Source organism: Fusarium oxysporum, chromosome III (genome assembly GCF_013085055.1).
Source record: "Fusarium oxysporum Fo47 chromosome III, complete sequence".
In the NCBI taxonomy this organism is placed as follows: domain Eukaryota; kingdom Fungi; phylum Ascomycota; class Sordariomycetes; order Hypocreales; family Nectriaceae; genus Fusarium; species Fusarium oxysporum.
Genome location: NC_072842.1, coordinates 2,430,879 through 2,453,790, shown reverse-complemented (window position 1 = coordinate 2,453,790; position 22,912 = coordinate 2,430,879). Strand labels below are relative to the sequence as shown.

The 22,912-nt window shown below is 49.6% G+C and overlaps 5 protein-coding genes across 5 annotated transcripts; 4 read left to right on the top strand and 1 right to left on the bottom strand.

The window, feature by feature from the left end:
• Positions 1-184: 184 nt before the first annotated feature.
• On the top strand, positions 185-2,318 carry FOBCDRAFT_237950 (kinase-like domain-containing protein; the record flags this gene model as incomplete). Its single annotated transcript, XM_059610177.1, has 5 exons — positions 185-306; positions 422-461; positions 514-1,096; positions 1,155-1,564; positions 1,620-2,318. The coding sequence occupies 5 exons, from the start codon at positions 185-187 to the stop codon at positions 2,316-2,318; spliced, it is 1,854 nt and encodes a 617-aa protein (XP_059466950.1).
• A 7,365-nt stretch (positions 2,319-9,683) lies between these two features.
• Positions 9,684-11,761, top strand: FOBCDRAFT_22807 (kinase domain-containing protein). Its single transcript, XM_059609761.1, has 2 exons — positions 9,684-11,482; positions 11,546-11,761. Exons 1-2 carry the CDS (start codon positions 10,106-10,108, stop codon positions 11,675-11,677), a joined length of 1,509 nt encoding a protein of 502 aa, XP_059466949.1. The 5' UTR covers positions 9,684-10,105; the 3' UTR covers positions 11,678-11,761.
• FOBCDRAFT_22808 (uncharacterized protein) lies at positions 11,762-12,451 on the top strand. The gene has a single exon (XM_059609762.1). It carries the CDS (start codon positions 11,845-11,847, stop codon positions 12,211-12,213), a length of 369 nt encoding a protein of 122 aa, XP_059466948.1. The 5' UTR covers positions 11,762-11,844; the 3' UTR covers positions 12,214-12,451.
• Positions 12,452-12,485: 34 nt separating this feature from the next.
• On the top strand, positions 12,486-14,285 carry FOBCDRAFT_218073 (FAD dependent oxidoreductase). The gene has a single exon (XM_031176436.3). It carries the CDS (start codon positions 12,973-12,975, stop codon positions 14,113-14,115), a length of 1,143 nt encoding a protein of 380 aa, XP_031047569.2. The 5' UTR covers positions 12,486-12,972; the 3' UTR covers positions 14,116-14,285.
• A 623-nt stretch (positions 14,286-14,908) lies between these two features.
• Positions 14,909-16,657, bottom strand: FOBCDRAFT_22794 (uncharacterized protein). Its single transcript, XM_031176434.3, has 3 exons — positions 16,604-16,657; positions 16,170-16,552; positions 14,909-16,095 (listed from the first exon to the last, which is right to left on the bottom strand). The coding sequence occupies exons 2-3, from the start codon at positions 16,388-16,390 to the stop codon at positions 15,018-15,020; spliced, it is 1,299 nt and encodes a 432-aa protein (XP_031047567.3). The 5' UTR covers positions 16,391-16,552; positions 16,604-16,657; the 3' UTR covers positions 14,909-15,017.
• Between the last annotated feature and the right edge of the window lie 6,255 nt (positions 16,658-22,912).

Here is a 22,912-nt window from a genome sequence, read left to right as displayed (position 1 = left end):
CCTAAGGTATCTTGCCTTGTCAAAAAAAAAAAAACAATTCCTGTTATATTACATAGTATATTGGTTTACCGCAGGGTGCGGGGCAACGTCGTTGACTGATTAGTCTATTGAGTTCGGTTCGATCAACTCCAACCCGACCTCATATCTTTGTCTGGGCGTAGCGCATCGCATATCATCCTTGACAATGGACGCAGCAACTCATCCAGAGATGAGACCCTCGTTCACTTTCCCTTCGCCCCAAGTCAGAGTCGATCAACATGACGATGTCTCTGGCGATAAACCTCCCCCACCACTCATCCATCACCTGTAAGTCAGACTCAGAGCCTACTCAGTTTTTTAAATGCGCCCAATGGGTCAATTGACAATCGCATCAACCAAGGACGGAACCAACAGAAGTTCTTCATTTCTCGAGTCCTCTCAGGCATCACAAGAGAACCCCAAGCGCCCATCGAGAGGTCAAGGTGCGGAACTAACACCAGCATCGAGACCTTATTGGACTGACTAGTTCCATAGGAAACTCTCGATGCGCAGACACAATTTGGGGATGAGGATTCTGATGGCTGCTCTCACCATCGAGTAAACCAGTACACAATTTTGGAAGAAATCGGCAGAGGTTCTTATGGCGCTGTCCATCTTGCAAAGGACCAATTCGGCAATGAATATGTGAGTATTGTGCCGCCAAGCCAGCGCCCAATTCGTCTCCGACTTACACAGCCTCAGGCCGTAAAAGAATTTTCCAAGGCTCGACTCAGAAAACGCCTCCAATCCACGATCCTCAGGCAAGGCCCTCGAGGCCCAAGGCGTATGGGCCCTGGCGGCCGAGATCCCTTCAATTCAGTGCCCCGGGTCAAAGACTCCAATGATGCACTGCACCTCATTCGAGAGGAAATTGCCATTATGAAGAAACTAAACCACCCCAACCTAGTACAGCTCTATGAGGTTCTTGATGACCCCGAGGAAGATTCCATCTATATGGTCCTAGAGATGTGCCGAAAGGGTGTCGTTATGAAGGTCGGCCTTGACGAACACGCCAATCCCTACCCTGAGGAAAACTGCCGCTATTGGTTCCGAGACCTTATATTAGCCATTGAGTATCGTGAGTGCAATCACCTCATACCCCAATTATCCTGAGATGCTAACAATATGCCGCGCAGTTCATGCTCAGGGTGTCATCCACAGAGACATCAAGCCAGATAACCTGCTCTTATCTGATGATGACGTGCTCAAAGTCGTTGATTTTGGAGTTTCCGAGATGTTTGAAAAACCTGAAAACATGAGAACAGCAAAATCTGCAGGATCACCCGCTTTTCTTCCCCCTGAACTTTGTGGGAAGCATGGCGACGTGTCGGGCACCGCGGCTGATATTTGGTCCATGGGAGTTTCGCTCTACTGCCTCAAATATGGGCGCATTCCATTCAACCGTGATGGCGTCTTGGACATGTACGACGCTATCAGGACCGATGAACCTTCCATCCCCGAGGACGAGAACCCGGACTTTGCCGACCTCATGCAGAAGCTACTCAACAAAGACCCGGAGCAGCGCATAACCATGGATAAACTTCGAGTAAGATGTTCAGGCCTTGCGAGCGTCTGACATAATAGAGCTAACACCCGAACAGGAGCATCCCTGGGTCACCAAGCAGGGTACGGATACTCTCCTCTCTGCTGAAGAGAACTGTGCCAACATGGTGGAACCTCCAAATGAGCTTGAGGTTAACCGTGCCTTTACTCGCAAGATGAATCACCTCCTTTGCGTCATGAAAGCCATCCATCGCTTCAAGTCCATTCTGGTCAAGCATCGCGCCAGATCGAACAGTAGCCCGCCTAAACACGCCGAGGATACCTTTGATGCGTCCCAAGAAAGGGCAAAGGCAGAGGTGATCGAGGCGTTGCTCTACCAGCGGCGCAAGTTTCTGAATCAAAAGACTGATGAAAGCAGCCAAATTCCGCCAATTCACGAAACCAAGGGAAATGACACCCCGTTCTTGGGAATCGGCACAGGAACAATGGACGAGTTCGCTTCCAATGAGGCTACTCCAGATATGGTGTCCGATTCGCCAACGGCCGTCGACTTCAACGTGTATGACCGAGCGTATGAAACTGCTATAGAGAACATCACGTCTGGTCAGAATGATTCTTCGAGAAGGCCAACAGTATACTTGACCAAGTTCGTCAAGGATACGCGGAAACTGAAGGGGGCCCCTGGACTCACTGGGCATGAAGACATCTCTGAGAATTCTGATGACCTACAGAAATCGGGGCCAGCAGCCAAGCTTTCGCACCTCACATCCAAGCTTGGCCTCTCAGGGAAGCAATAAGAACAAGTTGGGTCTTGGTCTAGGGCATAAGCTACACCTTGGGGTAAGGCTACGCGTTTGGAAATTACGTTGTACCACTATGGCGTTGCAGGTGATCACAACATGGTTGGTAGTGACGGATCAAAGGCGGTGGACTCTTTTAGAAGCTCAGTGAGAACGATACCACAAGACATATGTATGAAAAGCATGCTCACCATGTAACATGACCGTTGGATGCAACTGGGGTAATATTTTGAAGCAAAGCAAATACCCTCATGTGTAGTAGTAGTGTGAACTGCGGGCCGGTACGAGTAGTGGCGCAGTTGACAGATTTGGAGGCTCAGCAACTCGACCACATAAAACAAAGGAGATTTAAAGATAAGAATCAGGTATGCGGTGACTCCTCTATTTCGGCACGGTCGGGTAGCCAGGCTTTTGGTGAGGAGGTTGACAGCCATGGAAGAAAGGTACAACTTTGTGATAGAGGTGCACAACTGCCAAGGCAGCCAAAAGCCAGTTAATGCGGAGCCGTTCTCGAATCTTACCTCTAATAAGATCTGCAATGTATCTCGCACGAATTAGGAGCACAGGCAGGGGCTTCGAGAAGGCGTAGCCAGTAGATAAAACATCTTCACAAGATATTAAGCCTGATACGCCGGTTCCATGCTGGCCGATGAGGAGATAATTGTCCTAGCACCGCTGATAGAAAAGCTCTGCCAATCTCGATACGTGTTCGAGATCAGTCAGCTAGGTATCTCATCAGAACAGCAACGGTGAGTGTCAAGATTAGTCGCGGCAGCGGGATGCTCCCCGAAGACGGGATATAAAATTCGGGATGACTCCTTCGTCATGCATAAGTGGGTGCCACTGTACAGAAAGGCACCAGGAACACCCGGCGCCACGTGGAAACCGTTGCTCAAGGTGTCACTATACATCAAGTGTACTATGAAGGCTCAGCCGCCAACCCCTTAGGGTTGCGATTGACGGCCACCAACAAGCTGCTGTGAGACAAAATTGGGTATGTATGTATGTATGTTGCATGGGCCCGCATCGCTATCTGGCAGGGTCAAGATGAAAACTTCGATAAGCTTGTGCGGGCTACAGGGATAGCTTTCGGCAGCAGAACCGGGGTTGGCTTGACGGGTGTCGACTGGGTGTAGTGAACCAGTGAGCGCTCGGCGATAGAGCACGAGTAAACGGTGAAGGCACTTTGTTGTCGGTGTAAAAGATGCTGTGTAAGATGTTTGCCTGTATGTAAATCAAGACGGTGTGACGTCAACACGAGATAGTATATTAATCCAACTATCGAAAAGATTGCGGTCTAGTCCTTTGCTGTCTATCGCTTGCTAATGCCAGACCAGGGAGTCGCCGAAATATCCCATTTTGCTAACATGTTGGTACGTGGTGGCATTGCGATGCCCACTCCCCATGGGTGTTGGGGATGGAGCGTCAGGTATCGTACCTCTGGTAAATAAATGTTGATATGTGATGGACGCGGGTCGAGCGGTGAAGGGACCCGACCCTGCGCATGTGTAAGGTATCCAATATGAACATTCCTAGGTCAAGGAAAAGTCCTTCAGGTATTATGTCAATTTATCTCCTTTGATATGAATCGTCCAAAGACGTTGGCATTTTTAATCGATTATATTCCATACACAGGTCGCTAGAACACATGGAACAATCCTTATATGTGATAAGGTTTTGTTAGAAGACCAGCCTACAGGGATGTGCAAGCTTTCACCCCTGCAGGCTGGGGTTACGTTTATAAAAGAACCCTTAAGTTGAATGCCACCATGCCGATCAAGCTGTGTAATTCGTGATGGTTGCACGCAAGAAAGTTGGCAGCCCTGCTCAGTGCAAAAGCTTCAACAATACCTAGGCCAGACGTGAACCCGAGGGTTGCAGAGTGAGCATTACCCAGCTGCCCAGCGAGCTGGGTGGACACCAAGCTGGAGTTCAACGAATCGGCATGTTGACTTGATTGACCTGGTCGGAATATATTACCTAGTATTTCTGGGTAGCTGAGGCGGATAGGATGTCAAGGTCGGAAGAAGCATTCGGAAAAGTCAACCCTTTTGCGTAACTCAACCCTTGAAGCTCGATGGATTAAGCGAGCGGGGCATGGTTTCGAGCAATCTGGAGGCCTCTTCTTTCTGAACAAATCTCATAGAAGGAAAGCCCAGATGTATTGGCTGTCAGAGCTAGCTCAATTGAGGGCTGGTGGGGACGAAAGAGCCCCAGACCGTAGTGTCAGGGAGAGAGGATTCCTCCAGTAATTCTGGGGGTTGACAGAAGGGTGCATATGCGTGAACAGGACATATGAAAGGATGCCTACCTACCTTATGCAGCAGGCATCGTATTTGGAGAGATCCAAACAAGAGAAGAGCGGCAGCGGCAGCGGCAGCGGCAGCAGCTCAGCAGGCCACGCCGCTTTGTCACATTTTGTGCGGATGAGTGGAAATACCTCATAGTGTACTTCAATTGATATTGAGAATCCAGTACAAAGGGAATCGGTTCGTTGAGGGGTGACTTTGGCCTCCTGTTTCCTTCAACTTGGTGGTGTTGTTGCTATTGCTAGCACGATTGCTCATGTTAGTAGCTGCGACGCATACCACAAGGACAAAACGTACACCAACAGCTTATCAGTTGCTGTTTCTCATTAGTCTCGAATGAAACTGTAAGGGATATTGGACATATTGGACGTACATATTTGATACATATGCGTCTCAATGCCAAGCCAGCCCGGTTGTAAGGGCCCGTACAAAGAGAGGAACAACGTTACAGGACTCGTTCTGAAGCGACGCTACCTCATCTACCCTAAGGTACCTATCACTGGAAAGAAGATACCTATCTGACTTACCTACCTACTTCATGTAAGTGGGTGCCTTCCGAAGGTTTCCAAGGTTGTGTTCTTTCTACCTTGAGGATGTGGACGAAGTACCTACCTTTTCTCGAGGCAGCCATCACCGATGTGGAAGAAGCGACTTGTGACTGTAAGGTATGTAGCTCTGAGCTGGATCTTTTCTCCCCTTCCCGTCTTCGAATTGGATGCAGCCAACTTTCCTACCTTACATGTACCTAAGTAGGTATTTATTCATACCTTACTCGACGGGAGCTGTGCAGAGAAAGATTTCCCGGCCCGGTGTTTGGTCTCTTTAACGATGAAGTTCTTTAGTATCTTACCTACTTACCTACAATGCATTTCCTGAATGCCGATCAGTACGCACAGCGTTGCATACGATCCTATCAGTGTCTAAAACGACAGGCCAATTCATGATAATCATGATATACTCGTATCCTTCTTCACCCAGGTACATTTGCAGGGTTCTACAACAAGCTGATGCCAATGCTGTAGGGCCAGCCAATGACCTGCCAGCTACCTTCAAGGTGGGCATGGAGCACCAAGTACATACCCTAGGGACCTAAAATCCCATGCTCAAAATGAAGCCTCGGGAGAGTGCGAAAGCACATGGCTTTATAGTCTTGATGAGAAATTAGAGGCAAAATGGAGCCGAAACGTTACCACTGACAAGAGACTATATCTGAGATGTCACTCACGAACTATTGGTTTCGATGTACTGATCGCTGGCCATGTTTATGAAAATTCGATACCACGAACACGTGTCTTGGCGGGTTAACAGGATACCTTTCCTTGAAAGATTGATTATTGACTAAGGTATGGGATGTTACTCGAGAATCGACGATCCTACCTACCTACATATATCACCAGATATTTCTCTCTCTCTCTCTCTCCATCATTACTAACAAATTTTTTTATCATTAGCGAGGTAATAATCAAGAGTTTCAAACAGAACTGCTTGCAAGTCTTGGACCAAGAAGTTTCTCAAAGGCACATTTCAACTAGCGCTGCCATCACCTCCACAATTCCGACATCCCTGTCTAGCCGGATCTCTGTCCCTGCCCATGCGCCATTTCTTGGCATTTCTGCTAAACGTTAGGTTACCTTAGTGGGGTTACCTTAGTTGGCTGGGGTCAGCACGAGGTCGAGGGCACGTATCCAACAAAATATCAAATACAAAAAGGCTTGAGCAGACCAGGCTGGCCTTCTTGTCACGTTATCGGGAGGAAAATATCACGACTTTCCATTTTTAAAGACAGATTCATGTTACAACTGGAATATTCCATGACTGATGAATGTCACGTTGATTTCGGCTTGTGTGAAGTTCAGATAAGCCTCGAACAAGCTGGAAATCAAAACCACTCCCAGAGCTTGGTCAGCCAAACCATCCATGGCACATGCCAATAGGTACGTAGGTAGGTGGCAGTGGAGGCGGTAGCTTTCCAAGCCAGGTAGGTCGAGGGCGTGATACAAACACTACCTTACCTACCGCATCCACGCCTACTTTCCGAGATCTCCTACCTCGTTTTGTCGTACAAAGCACCCTTTGACTCGCGCATATCAACGACATGGCCGTTAAAACTTCTAACTGCGGCAGGTTTTCCTTTTGCTACCAGGGTGCATTCTAGCCCAGCCATTGCTAGGTAGACAATACCCATTTTCGAATCGTGGGAAGCTTTTAGAGAGACGCAACGGCGGCCAGTCAACCCCCTGAGGGTACCCGCAGGGATGCACCGCACCACACCGCATCGACCGCTGAAGTGCACCGGCTCTGCTTTGAGCTGGTGTTATTCATTAGCGCTAACGTTGAATCTGGCGGTACGGGCACGGATAGTAATGCGGCAACTGTTCCCCAGTGCTGCTTCAAACATGCTCGAAGAATTAATGGAACGTAGGAAACCAAGCATCAGTGAGGTCTGGGTGGACCAAGCCCTGGTGCCCCTCCGCCGCCGCCTCGTCATGCCACAAACAGATCAGTACCGCGCGGCTGGGGACAAGAACTTTGTCTAGTGCCTCGCCTCTGTACATAATGCGATGCGATGCGATGCAATGCAATGTAATGCCTTGCACCGCCATGCCGAAACAGTCACCACGTCCTATCGTGTGGTTTGACCCATACTCCGCACCTCGTCCTGAGTCGTTATTGATTCTGTCGTATATTGTAGAGGACCGGATCTCTGCTTGCCGGTGCGGTGCGGCACAAGGCTCACAGATCTGCCGTCATACATTTAGATGCTCACCTCGGTATCCCTGATTGGCTCGCTGCTCTACGTCACAGCGTCTGTCTGGGTTCATGTGCGTTGGACAACATGCAATTGCAGCTGATATGATATCGAATATGAGCATGCAGTAATAGGTAGAAGCGCTCTGTCGGGGAGTAATACATGGAAGCACGTCCCCATGTTGCAGGGGTGTATCCGCCGCAAAGCTTGGCTGTATTTTGGAGGTCCGTGGTCCTTTTTTCGGTGATAACTAGATGGAAGACAGATAGAGGTTCAATTAGAGGTAGAGAAGGGTACCCCGTACCAAAACGTACTTCATGTGTGCCCCTGTTGCATGACAGGCGGGGCTCGATGGTTCCCGGCTCGATGTACTGTGCCGTCTTGGCCCAGTTCACAAGAGACCTGATGGAGCGGGTCTTGCTGTCGTCCAGAGTGGCATCGAGCTTGAGTGAGAATTCCCTTTCTGGTACCTGGAACTCATGACGCTACACCATGACTACCTTGAGGTAGCCTACTCCCTCCGCGGAATAGCGCTGGTGGCCCCTCCTTTCATGATGGATTTTTCTGATGAGGGCCAGGGCTCACACAGACGCCCAGAAAACCCTTGACTGCTGTGGCAGATGTCGGAAATAATTGAGTGACATAGACGAGAGATTTTTGAAACAGCGGATTGGGTGATCGGCCAGCAGAGCTGTCGTGTTAGTACGGAAACATGTCCTTCTGATCACCGCCAATGCAGCCTCCGGCCCTCCTTGCTTAAGCAGGAGAAGCGCTTTTGTTCCTCTGCACCGGGGGGGGGGGGGGGCAATGCACTGTACCTCCGAACGCGAATTATAGGGCATGATGAAACTGACATTCAGCAAGAAACTGACTGAGGTATGAATTGGCCGATGAAGAACCTGATGTAGTCTGGAACTGGTAATATATGGGAATGCATGATCAAGGAGACCCATAACCAAAACCATATGATGCCGGCGCCGCTCCGGCTATATGGCTTCCATGTAGGAGTCTGATGTTGATGTCTACCTTAGTAGTTAGGTAGCTTCCGAATTACTGGCACTTACGAATATGCTTCTTGAGAGAGACTTGGTGATGGGCAATGCAATGCTTGATAAATGGTTAACAGCCGCTGGTCCTTGTGGCATCCAATCTTGCTCCATTTCTCCAGGAGCGAGTCCTTGTAAATGCTAGGCAAATTACAGAAAGACGGAGCTATAATTTTTTCGTTCTTACAGCGGTTCCATCGATGCTAACAAGTACCTGCCTACCTGCCTTCGGATTAACCTTTCAGGTACATGCGCCTTCATAATATACATCACACTTCGTAAAGTACTCGCCAGTACTGTCCGTCATTCAGTCACTGCATCTGGGAATTTTAATTTGGGACAGATCGTTCGAACTCTTCACTGCTCAACAAGTTAGCCTTGTTTAATAATTCCCTTCCTTACCTTACTTTACCTTACCTGACCTGACCTTGCCTAGGCCTAGGCCGTTGAAGAGGTAGGCTACTCAAAACCCTCACTCACTATTTCTTCTTGCCTTCCGTCGTCTTAAAATTCCCGCTTCTCTTTTTTCCCACCATTACTTCTTTTCACCTTCCACTGCTCTTCTCTACCCTTCCTCTCTGCCTCACCCTGGCTCCCGTCCTCCTCTTTGTTCTTGTTCTGCTTTGTTTAGCAGTTACGACAAAGATTGCTCGCTCCCCTCATCTTTTGTCGTTGGTATAGCTGCACGGGCTTCAGAGCCTATCAACGCCTATAGGCGTTTGTTCTATAGCGAGCGCTGCCACTGGGAAGGGCGAGAGTTTCTTGCGTCCAACTTGCAGTGCACGAGGAGCTGGGCTGTTGAATTCGAAATTACCTCTCTCGTCTCGTCATCGTGACCCAGGTTTGCTACAGGTTGCTCCGTACGAGCTCCAGTTCAGTACCTTTCTTCGCGACAAATAGTGGTCCCTAGAAGCCGACATCCTTCCGTGACCTGCATCCGCCTTGTCTTGGCGTTCGGCATCATCATCAGCCAAGAAAGAGTTCACTTACGGCTTTGAGCACCACCTCGGAGTGTCCTCTTTTTATTCGAGGTTTTTCCTTTTTGCTGTTGTTGTCTTCTTGCTACTTCTTAGCTCGATAGCTCTACCTCGGAATAAGCTCTTTGTCGGTATTGTTCGGGACTTTCAATCAATTACATCGGTCCCACCAAACAACAGAGCGGAACAGAACAGAACCCGCCACTCTTGCGGTACGGGCTTTTTAGCCACTATCACCACCTCTAATCCGATACCTACACTGCAGTACATATATTTCAGTCCAATACGTTTTGCCGCTCACCTTTTGCTTCGCCTCATCTCCACCCCCCGCCAAGATCGGTGACCCAAAGACAACTCAGATATCCCCCACTGTCCTGTTTTTGATCACTCGTCAATCTTGTTCTGCGCTGCGCTGCGCCATTTGACCAGAAACTAAAATCTCGCGCTTCTGCGTTCGGCATTTCTGTTGTTACCTGGCTTACTGCTGTGCGCTGGCTTCGGTTGCCTGCCAACTGAACCGTTGCTTCTAGACTTATCCGTTGCGCAACAAACCCTTGCTCGAGTCGTGCTCACTGACGCCCGTTTCTGGTGTCGCACCAAGTCGTCGCATATTCTACAGTCACTTTGTTTTCTCGACTCTTCGCCTTAACTACCCTCACCAATACCCGAGACAGTGACTCTTGTCTCGTATTCACTTCCAAAAATGCCCACTGCATCTGGTTCCCCAAAACCGCCCTCCGCATCGAGCTCGAAACCATCCTCGGTTAAGTCTCAGGATGGGGTCAAGAAGTCCCCTGGTCTAGCACCACAGAATGGTGCAACCACTGATAATGGAAATCCTCCCTCAGACACGCATCTCAAGCCAACAGCCTCAGTAAAGAACCGTCTCACCCGCATGTTCTCATCCAAGGATACGTCAAGAGTTCCGACTCCCGCCCCTTCGACTGTCGATTTACCTAATCGCCCGCGGGCTTCTTCCACAAACGGCAACTCTACACCCGCGGCAAAGACTTCGTCCACCGAGAAGGGTAGCGACAAGGCTTCGCACAAACCGACTGACAAGGCCACGACACCAGCCAAACCCGCCACGAAATCGACCAGTGGCAAGGAACCCTCTCAACGATTTGTTCTAAATCCGGAAGCACAAGGTGGCCATGAGCATCATCTAAAATCTAGTCGACGTCAGGAAAAGCTCTCGGATATGTGGAGAGCGATCATCGGCAGGAAACAGGATGCAGCCGCCGAGCACGATCTATCGCTCGTTTCAAATTGGGTGGATACACTACAGCAAGAAAAAGAAGAAGCTGGCGATAGAAAAGGTGGACCCAGCGCAACGACAACCCTGGTCGAGAAATACGGCAAATGCCAGGAAGTGGTCGGTCGTGGTGCTTTTGGCATTGTTCGAATCTCCCACAAAAAGATTGGTGGCAGCAATGAAAAGCTCTTTGCTGTCAAGGAGTTCCGACGCCGACCAGAGGAGACAGAGAAGAAGTATAGCAAGCGACTCACAGCCGAATTCTGCATATCGTCCTCGCTTCGACATCCCAACGTTATTCACACACTCGATTTGCTTAAGGATGCCAAGGGTGACTACTGCGAAGTCATGGAATTCTGCGCTGGAGGAGATTTGTACACTCTCGTTCTCTCAAGTGGGAAGCTCGAGGTACAAGAAGCCGACTGTTTCTTCAAGCAGATGATGCGAGGTGTCGAATATCTTCATGAGATGGGTGTAGCGCACCGTGATCTGAAGCCAGAAAACTTGCTCCTGACGACCCGTGGCGCTCTCAAAATTACGGATTTTGGCAACGGAGAGTGTTTCCGAATGGCTTGGGAGACGGACGCGCATATGGTATCTGGCCTGTGTGGTTCTGCTCCCTACATTGCCCCCGAGGAATACACGGATAAGGAGTTCGATGCCAGAGCTGTAGATGTGTGGGCCTGCGGTGTCATCTTTATGGCAATGCGGACAGGGCGACACCTTTGGCGACTGGCCAAGAAGGATGATGATGAGTTCTACGCCCGTTATTTAGAGGGTCGCCGTGATGAGGAGGGCTACGGCCCCATCGAATCTCTTCACCGGGTAAGTTTGTTCAATGTGATAAAGGCCCAAGGTACTGTGCATCCCGTGCTAACTCTGTACAAGGCGCGATGCCGCAATGTCATCTACTCGGTTCTCGACCCCCACCCGACTCGACGCTTGACGGCCGCTCAGGTCCTTAAGTCAGAATGGGTACGTGAGATCAAGCTATGCAAGGCTGGTGAAGAGGGTCTATGATGATGGTGATGCTGAGGGTGATGGTCAATTTGGGGACCTCTGAACTCGAGCGATTCAAACTCGATGAGTAATCGACTCGAGTTGGGCCTCCGGTAACGGTCCAACCACGAAAGGGACTTCTAGAAGGATGACCAATATCGGGAGGCGGAAATAGCGGGTTGGCGTTGATGGCTGCGTTTGGCGAAGCAAGCCATGTCAAGCCACTGATGATTCGACAACCCATCGTTTGGACTATTTCTTTTGTTATTTTAATCGAGCAATGGTGTTGGGCGCATTGTAAACAGAAGCATCGTCTTTTTTTATATCATTTTCAAGCGTATCATGTCCTGGCAGGGTGGCGGTTCCTTGCATTTATGAGAAAGGACAGCAGGGCTTGCTTATTGCCCAGGGGTCGGGTCGATGGAATGGGGAGGCTCAGTCTATTTACCCTCCAAGACCATTTTTGTGTTACAGGAGGCTGCATTTTCAAGACACAGCGCGCCATGGTGAAGATAAGGCAGGGCAGGACGGTGCCGGGCAAACACGAATGGGTATGAATCATGGGAAGAGAGAGACCTTTGGTAGGCCAAGAGGTCTAAAGCCGAGCAGACAGGAAGTTCAGTTCCAAAGACATCTGGTTTTGGATTTGTCTGTCCCCAGAGGCCAAGAAGAAAAGAGGCGTAGATGATATACTCCTGTCGTTGACGCCCAAGAAATATCAAGCAAAGCAAAATAGACAAGAGGTTGTTCTCATGTCAGCACAAAGATGCCAAGAGCACATATCCAAGATTTTTTTGTCTGTTGGTTCAATTACTGGCGTCACACATCGTTGGGAGAGCTTCAGTCCCTGTGACTAGATTGTGATGAGAGTGGCAGGTTTCCGCCTCTCAAAGCATCCTCAGATTTCAGCACAGTCCTGACTATCGGCACAAGTAGCCGGTGACATGATTCGCCATGAACTATTCAGATCTGCCTGTTCTGACTATACCCACAAGTATTGATATCGTGAATCGGATAGCCTATCCGGTGTAATTCGCGGGGGACGTTGCGGGAGCATGTTCCGATTCTTGGTACAAACCCCCCAAACCCAATTACCGTCATATTGTCGCTCAGCAGTGACACAGCATGGTAACCGAATGCAATACCTAGCTCATAATGTAACTGATAATGCTGGCTGTACCTCAGATGGGCAGTCAAAGGCCCAGGCTCGGGACATGATAAATACCTATATATCACCCCATCATCAACCCGTACTGAGTTCAAGCTCATCATCCTCACACTTTGCTTATACATACACTCTTTCATAAACACAGACGATGGAACAATACGACGTCGCCGTAGTTGGTCTCGGTGCCCTTGGCAGCGCCGCAGCTTATCAAGCTTCCATCAAAGGCGCCAAAGTTGTTGGCTTCGAGCAATTCGAACTGGGCCACGTTCGCGGCGCTTCGCACGATACTTCACGTATTGTCAGAACCTCATATGGGGCCCCTGAGTTCGTCGCCCTCGCTCGGTCAGCTTATAAAGACTGGGCGGAGCTGGAGAGGCGGTCGGGAATGAAGATGCTGACTATCACGGGAGGTGTCGTCTTTCTCCCACAGAAGGGGCCGACGCCATCGAGTGACTTTACTACTAGTCTCGATGCCAACGGCGTCCCCTATGAGGTTCTCACGCCCGAGGAGACCAACAAAAGATGGCCTGGGTTCAGTGTTCCTCAGGGCGTTGATACCGTCTTCACCCCTGATTCGGGCATTGTTCACGCCGCAAAGGCCGTCATGACGCTCCAGTTCCAGGCTCGCTTCAACGGCGCCGTTCTCAAGGAGAACACACGCGTCGAGGCTGTGACGCCCCAACCCAGCGGCGGCGTAACGATTGAGACTTCTCAAGGTGTCTATCACGCTCGCAAGGTCATCATTGCTGCTGATGCATGGACGAACAAGCTCCTCAAGCCACTCGGCGTTGAGCTCCCCATCACCGTCATGCAGGAGCAGGTAACCTACTTCAAGCCCTCTCACGAGCATGAAGCACAGTTTGCAAACGACAAGTTCCCCGTTTGGATCTGGGGAGGTGAGAAGTGGTTCTATGGCTTTCCTCTCTACGGCGAGCCCGCGCTCAAGGCTGGTCAAGACGCTGGAAGAAACGACATGAATCCTGAAGAGCGTACATGGCGGCCCTCGGAGAGATTGAGCAACGAGCTCAACGGATTTCTGGATAGGCTTATTCCCAAGCGAGGCGATGAGTTGAAAACCGTCACCTGCCAATACACAATCACGCCTGATCGACAGTTTATCATCAGCGAGTTAGAGAAGCACAAGGATGTTATTCTCGCTCTCGGTAACGCACATGCCTTCAAGTTTGCTCCCGCCATCGGTCGAGTTACTGCTGAGCTTGCATTGGATGGGAAGACGACTGATGATATCTCAAAGTTTGGGTTTCCCAAGACAACACCCAGCAAACTGTAGTCCTTGATGGGGCGGATATAACCAAGGAAATGAATAGAAGAAGAGGGCTTCTTTGTAGAGGTTCTACGTCTATTCAATATACATATTATGTGCGTGTTGTATATTCGGACCACTCTTGATATATAGGAACATAGTTTTGTAACCAGATTGCCTGTGTTTCAAGGAATGGATTATTTATGTCACAAAGGAAACTACAGAGACTTGTGAGCCAAGTATCGCCTTAACAGTTATGTCAATCCTGTTTGAAACTTCACCCTATTTCCAAATCCGTACACCACGCGAGGTCTACAAAAACCGTCGCCAATAATAGATCCAAGCAAATCCGGGCCAATTCCTGGCCAAAAACGACATAAGTATGCAAGAAGAAAAACATAATCACCCCCCTTCGTCTTGCTCATACCCGGGTTCTGGCAGCCCACCAGACCAAGCGATTTCCAATAACCAAATAAAAGACGAGAATAAAAAAATAAAATAGAGAGCCACAGCCGGATGTTTGTCTTGTCCCAGTCCCGATGTTGCGAAGCATCCGTTGCGATTACATCAAAAGTAGTAGAGCCCCTGATCAACAACCACTACAACCCAGTCAATCGACAAGTGGATGGTGCTTTGACTCGAGGAGTAGATTGTTGGTGTGTAAGATTGTTGCCTCCAAACATTCGGAATATTGACGGACAGTATTCATAGCGTCGTCAAGATGAAAAACATTATGTCCACCCAGTGAACCTCCAATTCCGTGAACCACCGAATCATTCAACCTTTTAAAGCCGATCTGGACGTATGCCACACAGTAAGATGGTTGAAGTAATAAACAGAAATAACGCCTTGATTATTAGGCTAAGAATATGACCAAAGCGAGCTGGTCGTTGTAGTAAAGATTATTGTTGATTATTGTCTTTGAGGTTTTACGAGTGAAATAGATCCCACGCGCGTTCGCATAATCGAATGAACTCTTCCTTCTTGGCTCGCTGAGTTTCTGGGCTATCTCGTCCGGCACCAAAGGGCCCACGACGAGTGGGAGCAGGTCCATGGCCCAGGGGTGGGCTGCCGTCCTCATATTCAGCGCGTGTCCTTCGCCTGCTGGTGCTAGCGCTTCGTGAAGCATCCACAGGTCGACTGCCGGGAGCTGGGGAAGGGGGTGTCGGGGGCTGGTGTCCACCATAGTGAACAAGCTTAGGGAGGAGTTCGGGTCGCCCACCTGCAAGCTCCTGTTGCGCTTCCTCAGCAGATCTGTACTCACGACCTCGTCCAGGCGTAGGGGCCTGTGGAGGTGGAGGGTGGCCAGGGGATGTCATCGGTCCACGAGAGCTGGGACCACTAGGGTAGAGAGACTGAGGCTGAGGAGCATTGTCGGGATGCGCTGACAGGCCTTGGCCAAATACATCGCTGATAGGCGGTAATCGGTTGGCCGTTTGGGTAGCAGGAATGTGGTGGATATGAGAAGTACTCGAAAGGTTGGATGGCTGGTTGGTGATGTGACGGGTCATGGGAGCAGGATGTTGACGTCCTGTAAAGCTGTGGCCAAGAGGCGCAGACTGGATAACTCTCTCGTTGGCAAATTGCTCATGAGAGGGCGCAACGATGGAGAGGCCAGGGGCCTTATTTCTTCTCGACATGCCGGGTGTCTTGGCGGCGAACTGTGACACGGGATCTTTATCGGGACCGTCTCCCTTGGCAGACTGCTGGTGAAGTCTAGCTTCGATGATGTGTCGTTGTTGTTCTCGAACTGACATGCTTCGCTGCAGCTGCTCCTTCATAACAGGGTCTTGGGTGACAAAGCCAGGAGACAGGCAGGCGATACCAACTTCTTGGATAGCAAGGCCGTCACGGGCTGTCATGGGCCGTGCCGAAGTTGGTTGGTTAGATTTGGGTGTATTCTTGGACAGGTCAAGTTTGCGTGGTCGAGGTCGCGTATGGGTCATGCTGGGAGAGGCAGGCTCCTTCTTGACGATAATTCTAGGGGGCGCGCCGGCTGATCGTGAACTGCAAGGGCAGGTCAGTAAGGGAGTGATCAATTGATGGCGACGACTTGGTCAATTGATTGAAAATGTACTTACGCGCTGGAGGGTGATGATTTGGCACCCTGGCCCGCAGCTTTAGGGCTGCTGCTGGTGGAAGATTGGGTTGTCGCATGCGATGTCGAAAGGTTGAGAGAAGACCGTTGTGCAGACGGGGAAGTTCCAACGGTGGCAGCCGAAGTAGAGGGAGCGGGTAGTTCGGGGTTGGAGAACCTTTCGTGAGGAGCGGGAGAGGGAGCCATTGCAATTGCAGCACTCATAATGAAAAGAGTGCGAGTGCAGGGTTGTGGGAAATGGCGACAGGTGGTTCGTGTTGTAAGGAGACAAGTGCGGGAACGGGAGAGCTGCAAGGAGAAGCAGGAGGGAATAGGCAAGGCCAGTCAGCGAGCCAGAGTGAGCCGAGTACCTGGGTTTTTCTGGGTCTGGGTTCTCGCGAGTTAGAGGTTTCCTTTCTTGTATTGACTAGCGAGTACAGCAGAGACAGCAAAACGGATCGAAACGAATCGGTCGGAGACGACCGTAAATGTGAAGTGAGACAGGAATGGAAACGATCGTGAACGTGGCCGACTCGAGTCAGCACACGATTCGATTCGACTTTGGGTGAGTCTTGTCGCGGGAGTGACGGACAAGAAGGACAAGAAGAGCCAGAAGAACGTTCAGAACTAGAACCAGAACCAGAACCACACAAAGGGAGGCCGGGCTGGGCTGGGCTGGGGCTGAGATGGGCTGGAAGGAACAATAATATGGATAGCTCAGCTCAGGCGACAGAGACCAGATATAGAAGCTGGTTGGTCCGTTGGTGGTGGATGGTTCGACGACGGCTCGCTATTCTTTTTTGCCCTGCGCGCTCTGACTTGGGTCCAAGCTCAAAGCGGGCGGTTCAGCTCTGTGCGAGATGTGACAGAGCAGAGCAAGCAGCAAATGAAGCAAGATCCAATTTGCTTTCCCTTGTTCTGCATGCAAGATGGGAGGTGGAGAGAGGGAGGGGGGATTCAAAAGGGAACAAGGGAAAAATGAAGATGACGAACCGAGAAGGATAGAAGAAGAGATAACCCGGTTGTTATTTCCTCTCCTCGTTGCAGTTGCGAGTAAATGATTAATCGAAGGAGTGAAAAGCCAGGGGCGTCAGAGTGGCCTCGGTCGATCGACTGGCGACTTGTTTTATCAAATTCGGTACGGGGTGGGTTGGGATGGGATGTTGGCTCCAGCCCGGCAGGCCCGTGTTTCGCGTGGTTTCGCTCAACTCAGTTGGTTTTAGTTGGTTCCCGAATTCAGTTGGTCGTTGTAGTAGGTCGTCGTAGCGGGAAACGACCACCTGCACAGAATTGCTTTTTCCGTCAATTGGAGATGCAGTAGCGCGACCTCTTGGCGGCTGTCCTTCTGGAGGGACGTCCCTGATAACTGTGCCAATCTGTCACAGCGAGAGAAACTCAGATCCAGATCCAAATACAAATCGACAAAGGTCCTCTCTTGTCGATATAGGCTGACTGTGTGATTAGGCCTGTAAGTACTGACGGTGCAGGCAGTTCAAGCGGCTAGCCAACAACGTAAATATGCAAGACCGTGGGCCAGACGCAATGGATCAGCGAATGAAGAGATTCTCACAGCCGACTGTAAATGTGACGAGGGAGAGGCGTTGGTGCCGGCGGTAGCAATAGTACAGGAGTGACAGCGAGCAATCACAGATAGTCGCAGTCCCGGTTGCACGTATCAATCAAAGTCAAGCTCTCGGAGATGGAGGTGGGAGAAGGACGCAATGTCGAAGGAAGGAGCCGAAATCTCTCGACAACAGCGAAGAAGGAATTACAGCAGAAGTTCACCAGATCGTCAATGAGGGGTCAGTTGGGGACCTGGCGATGTTTTATTTGGTGCCATGTATTTTATGAAGGGGGATACGGAGAAAAGTGACACAAAGCACGACGCCTGGTTCGTATCTTGAAGCAATGGATCCAACCCGACGAGACGAGCCAAGGGACAAGGATGCGATCGAAAGAATAGAAAATGACTGGGGTGCGCCTGGTTGGCTACATGCCTTGAGTCTGTCGAGGGGGGTGAGACTATCCAGCACCAATCCAAAGCCTGAGAAAGGATGAACTACCAGCCTGCCTACACATTTATTAAACGTAACAGAGAGCGGTGCAAAGGCCCCTATTCCAGAGCTAGGTACCTATCTTGTCGGTTCGTAGAGATCGAATCATACCGACCAACAAGACAAGAATAAGACAATGGTAGCTATCCGAGGCCTACATACCTAGATAAAACTGGCAAATTGACAGGTCGACAAACGTCCTCAAGGAAACAGCACACGAGGCATGGCGAACCAGGGTCCGGGGTGGTCCTCACCTGAATCCTGCTGCTGGATGCACGCGACCCAAGCCAACCGTCGGCCACTCGTTGTTGACCTCGTTGACATAAATTTTGCTCCCACCGTTGCTGGCGGTTTGATATTGATAATACTAGCAAACCCTTCGACGTGGCCCCAGTTGCTGCTTGGTCGCAGATCCCTGTTCGAATTGTCGGCCATGAACCTCATATGCGCACGAGTTGTGTGTAATTGCTATATTGGCCGTGATGTGCTGCAGCTGTGATTTTCTATTCAACCAGCATGTGATGTCCTTTGGCTCCAATGTACCGAGCATGATGGAGTATCTGGCTCCATCACGCGTCGTTCCTTATTTCCACTCGTTGATCCCAAATTCGTTTGACTGACGACTGACTAATACTCCATTCAGACGCTCTCTCTCTCCCTCTCTGTCTCTCTCTTTTTTTTTTTTTTTTTTTTTTGGTCTATACAGCTTCGCCTGACCCCTGGGTTGAAGATTAAAATCGACTTGACCGCTCCTCAGCCTTGATATACATCTTGTGTCGATCTCGGACACTCAGATAAGCACTTGGCTGTTGAGAAGCAGTATGTCGGGTTTATAACGCAGGTCTCAGATCACTAATGAGGACAAATTCGCTGTGAGCCGTACCACCACCACCTGTCGTACCGTGTTTCCGGTGGCAGCTTCAGGGTCTTACTGGGACGGGGGAGTGGTGTGGAAGGACCTCCAGGGATATCTAGGATCTGAAAACCATTCCATCTCATTCCTGTAACAGCCAGTATCAGCGCCTTGTTCAGAAGGCTTTATTGATGCTCGCCGCTAGTTAACCCCATGGCGCTGGTACGCTAGCGGTCTCAAGGCCGCTGGTTGGTGGTTCGGGATGGGCCAGAGCCGGTCATCTGAAGAACGATGCAACTTGTTTCGTCAGCGGTCCACGAGGAAGTTTAGTTTTAATGTCCATGGAAAGAAAGATTGACAGACCATCAAATAGTGGCCAATGATAGCTTGCCCTTTATCTGTCATCAGCAAACCAAGACCACTAAAGGAGTATGAAAAAGGGGGGTTCATTGGACGATTCGACATTGTTGCTGATGAGAGGTTTTGACGATTCTCGTTTACTGGCAAGCGATAGGTGAGAATACCTGGTACCTATCGCAGCTACGAACTCTCATCCCATCTAGGTTTGTATGTACCTTTACCTTTCGGCAAGGTCAACTCAACCTCACCTACCCACGGAAGTCAAAAATGCCATGCATGTACTGTAGGCAGGTGAGATCGGGGGCCTTCCTCAATGGGGCTCGGGTACATGGGTCGCCCTTGCCAAAGTTCGATTTATCCCATGGCTAGGAGAAGGCATTCCGAGGCAAAACCAACATCCTCATATCAAAGAAATCTTGGAGTGCCATGACTGCCTCGTGGCCATTGACATCAACCCTGGCTCTTTACTGGGTACTTCACCAAAAACACCTGGCACCTTATTAATCTTCGGTGCATCCCCCAAAGAACCCACTTTCAATGATACGTCCTGTCGTCTCCCCACCATCTCAACTTGCGCACTCTCTCTCACACGCTGAAACTTGCCCCTCACTCGCCCCGGAACCCCCAAACAACCTTAGGGCCCTGACGATCCTTTGATGGATATTGTACACCTGGATAATACAGCAAACCTCCATACCAGCTGCTATGCTAGGAACCACAAGGGCTTCTGGACAAGTTGATAGGAGAATGCCATCACTGCGAGGATGTTTGGCTGTTGATATCAATGGGGTCATGGAGAGAGGTTTGGAAACAAAGGAGTGTCCATTCGTCTTTATATGTTCTTGCAATTGTTTCGGACCGTCGTTTACAGTTGAGCCCCCCTCCCCTCCTTTGAGCCCCCCGTTTACCGTGCACCAGAAGGCAATAGTTTCGCTTTTATAAGTCAGAATAACAAGAGGAAGTTTGTGAATGATGGGCTGATGAAAGGTACAGTGATTACCTCCAACTGTCTCAGTGTGTAACAAATAGTCTTGCTGCTTCAGCACGTTCTTTCGAAATATCATGATCTTCATTATTTACACTCCCTGTTGCGATTTTCTGAAATGATCTGCATACGTTCTGATGTCCATCAATCAAGTCTAAGAGAAAAAAGTCACCACTTACACACTAACAAAACTGACAATCTTTTCCTCCAAGACTGAGAAACTCGACTGGAACCCTTCGTTGTCAAAGAATTGTGACCGCAGAAATCAATCTGGCATGATCGATAGCACAACTGGACTTGAGTATTTTTGGGAAAAGTTCAATTTCGTCACACAACATCCAATATCTGACCCACGCCATATCACGTTGGTGTAAACATTCAAGAGTCTCACTTGCATCGACAGCGCTCCATTTCCGCCTTTATGACGACGATCCTTGTACGTATTATGCCCCTGTCTCTGATCGGTCCTCTCGTCTTGATCCTGGCCAACCACTTGTGACAGACTCATCATTTTCATCGGCAACAATAGTCCACATTCATTTGATCTCCCTCACACACACTATACATGTGAATGATGAAACAAACTCTTCACATTAGAGTTGGTTCACAATGGGACCTTAGGCTAACGACTCATGGCACTTGGATAGGTAGCAAGAGTCCGATACAGGAAAAAAAAGGTCAACGCCATGACCCTTGCCAGATGGAAAAAAAGAAAAGGCGCCGCACATCTCCCGCCGCCAACGCCTCAGGTGGCTTTTGGTTGTTTTAGCCAGAAAGTAGCTAGCCACGGAGGCTTTTAACCCATCCTCTAGAATGCCTTGTAAAGGACTTATTAATCAGGTTTTTCTCCCTTCCTACTCTCGCTTCTGCCTCGCCTTCAGCATCCGTTTCTGTTTCTCAGGGCTATGCCCGCTGGAACTCTGGGCAATTGCAATTGCGACTCTCATTCAGCAGCGGCTGTGTTGGGACTGTGGTGTCGTCGTTCGTTCGTCGAACCTCATCTCACCTGAGACGTTGTCTCAGGTTAGCAGCTTTGTGGAGGGTTTCCTCCACCTGCGCTGACACCACACACCTCACGCTACTGCAACGCAACGCCGCACAAATGCCCAATTCGTTCTGCAGCCACCCTCTTCTGGGCGCCGTCGTTTGCACATGTTTCGAATTGTCCATGGAATGACCTTTGATTGGTTCATCACTACTACCCTCAAACATGACCAGAGCTAATCCGTGTCAATACCTTATGTGGTTTAGCCATCATCTCAACTTATCCCTCCACTATACGGAGTACGTACTTGTCATCTTCTGCCATCCATCCACTGGGCTGTCTTGCTTATGTCAGGCGGCTGAAGGGCTGTATGTTTCTCTCGTGAGGTTCTTTCGACAACCAGGCGAGGTCGTACCTAATATGGACCTCAGAGAATCACCAGGAGTTGCTATCTAAAACATTAATGTTTGCACTATATTACGAGTTGCAAGCGATATACTGGGGGGTCCTTGAAGCTCGCCGAAACAAATTGCCGATACCACAACGTTCTATGAGTTGGAACTATGCTCCGTATGCGGTGGGTATTACTTCTATGCGAGCACGGACAATGTCAACTTGGGTTTGACTACCGATGTAACGCAGATGATGCTGTTACGATGTGAGTTACGGTGAAAAGGCTGTGCCTGCGCCCTTGCATATATAAGTGTATTGTAAGTCGCGTAACTTCATGCGCTCTCGCTCTGAAGCGGTGCTTGATCGAAGGTGCTGACTTTCACCATACCGCTCTAATAGTGTTGGTGAACGAGCATACGTAGTAGGCGACATCAGCCCTTTATTCAGTCCTCCCGACCTAATCAGGGCGGCCTATATTTAGCACGTCTACCTTTTGGTAATCTCATGTTGGTCGCACTACTTTGATGATGTCTAGTAGATGAGGCTTGTGTGTAGCGTAGGATTGATGCACGATATCATAATCTACGTATACTATGAATGACATCGGCAGGTTACATTTATATCACTTAGTAGACAGTATGCATACTTCCAAACTATGAACTTGCCACCGTCAACTGGTCGCAAGGACGGGACATCAGGAAAATATTGTTCGACGTACACTTGACCGCATAGATATTGGTTTACAGACAAGAAACACCCCGAATATACTACAAGGACCCCCATTCCCTTTCCCAGCGATTTCGCATGACATATAATAACTTTATGGACAATATGCTATTGTGATGACAATGCGATTGGAGTTATCCCTGATGTAGGGTAGGCAGGTTAGAACGACATTAATCTAACAGAAGTACCTTAGCTAGATATGCAATGCAGTCATGATAAGATTAGTGCTTGGTGTTATGCTATTAGATTAGCAACAATGGACAGGAATGGGGATCATCCAACAATCACCCAACTTGCTCGCTACGTTAAGATTCGGCGGACGATGAAACCCGTGACCATGACATCTAGACTACAAATCGATCAGAGCGCAAACCGAGTAGAGTATTCAATG

Bases quoted from the DNA above. Each gene is read 5' to 3' on its own strand.
- FOBCDRAFT_22807 (XM_059609761.1), top strand. From the start codon at position 10,106: ATGCCCACTGCATCTGGTTCCCCAAAACCGCCCTCCGCATCGAGCTCG. The intron at 11,483-11,545 runs GTAAGTTTGTTC...ACTCTGTACAAG, and splicing joins CCATCGAATCTCTTCACCGG to GCGCGATGCCGCAATGTCAT.
- FOBCDRAFT_22808 (XM_059609762.1), top strand. From the start codon at position 11,845: ATGGCTGCGTTTGGCGAAGCAAGCCATGTCAAGCCACTGATGATTCGA.
- FOBCDRAFT_218073 (XM_031176436.3), top strand. From the start codon at position 12,973: ATGGAACAATACGACGTCGCCGTAGTTGGTCTCGGTGCCCTTGGCAGC.
- FOBCDRAFT_22794 (XM_031176434.3), bottom strand. From the start codon at position 16,390: ATGAGTGCTGCAATTGCAATGGCTCCCTCTCCCGCTCCTCACGAAAGG. The intron at 16,096-16,169 runs GTAAGTACATTT...CTGCCCTTGCAG, and splicing joins AAATCATCACCCTCCAGCGC to TTCACGATCAGCCGGCGCGC.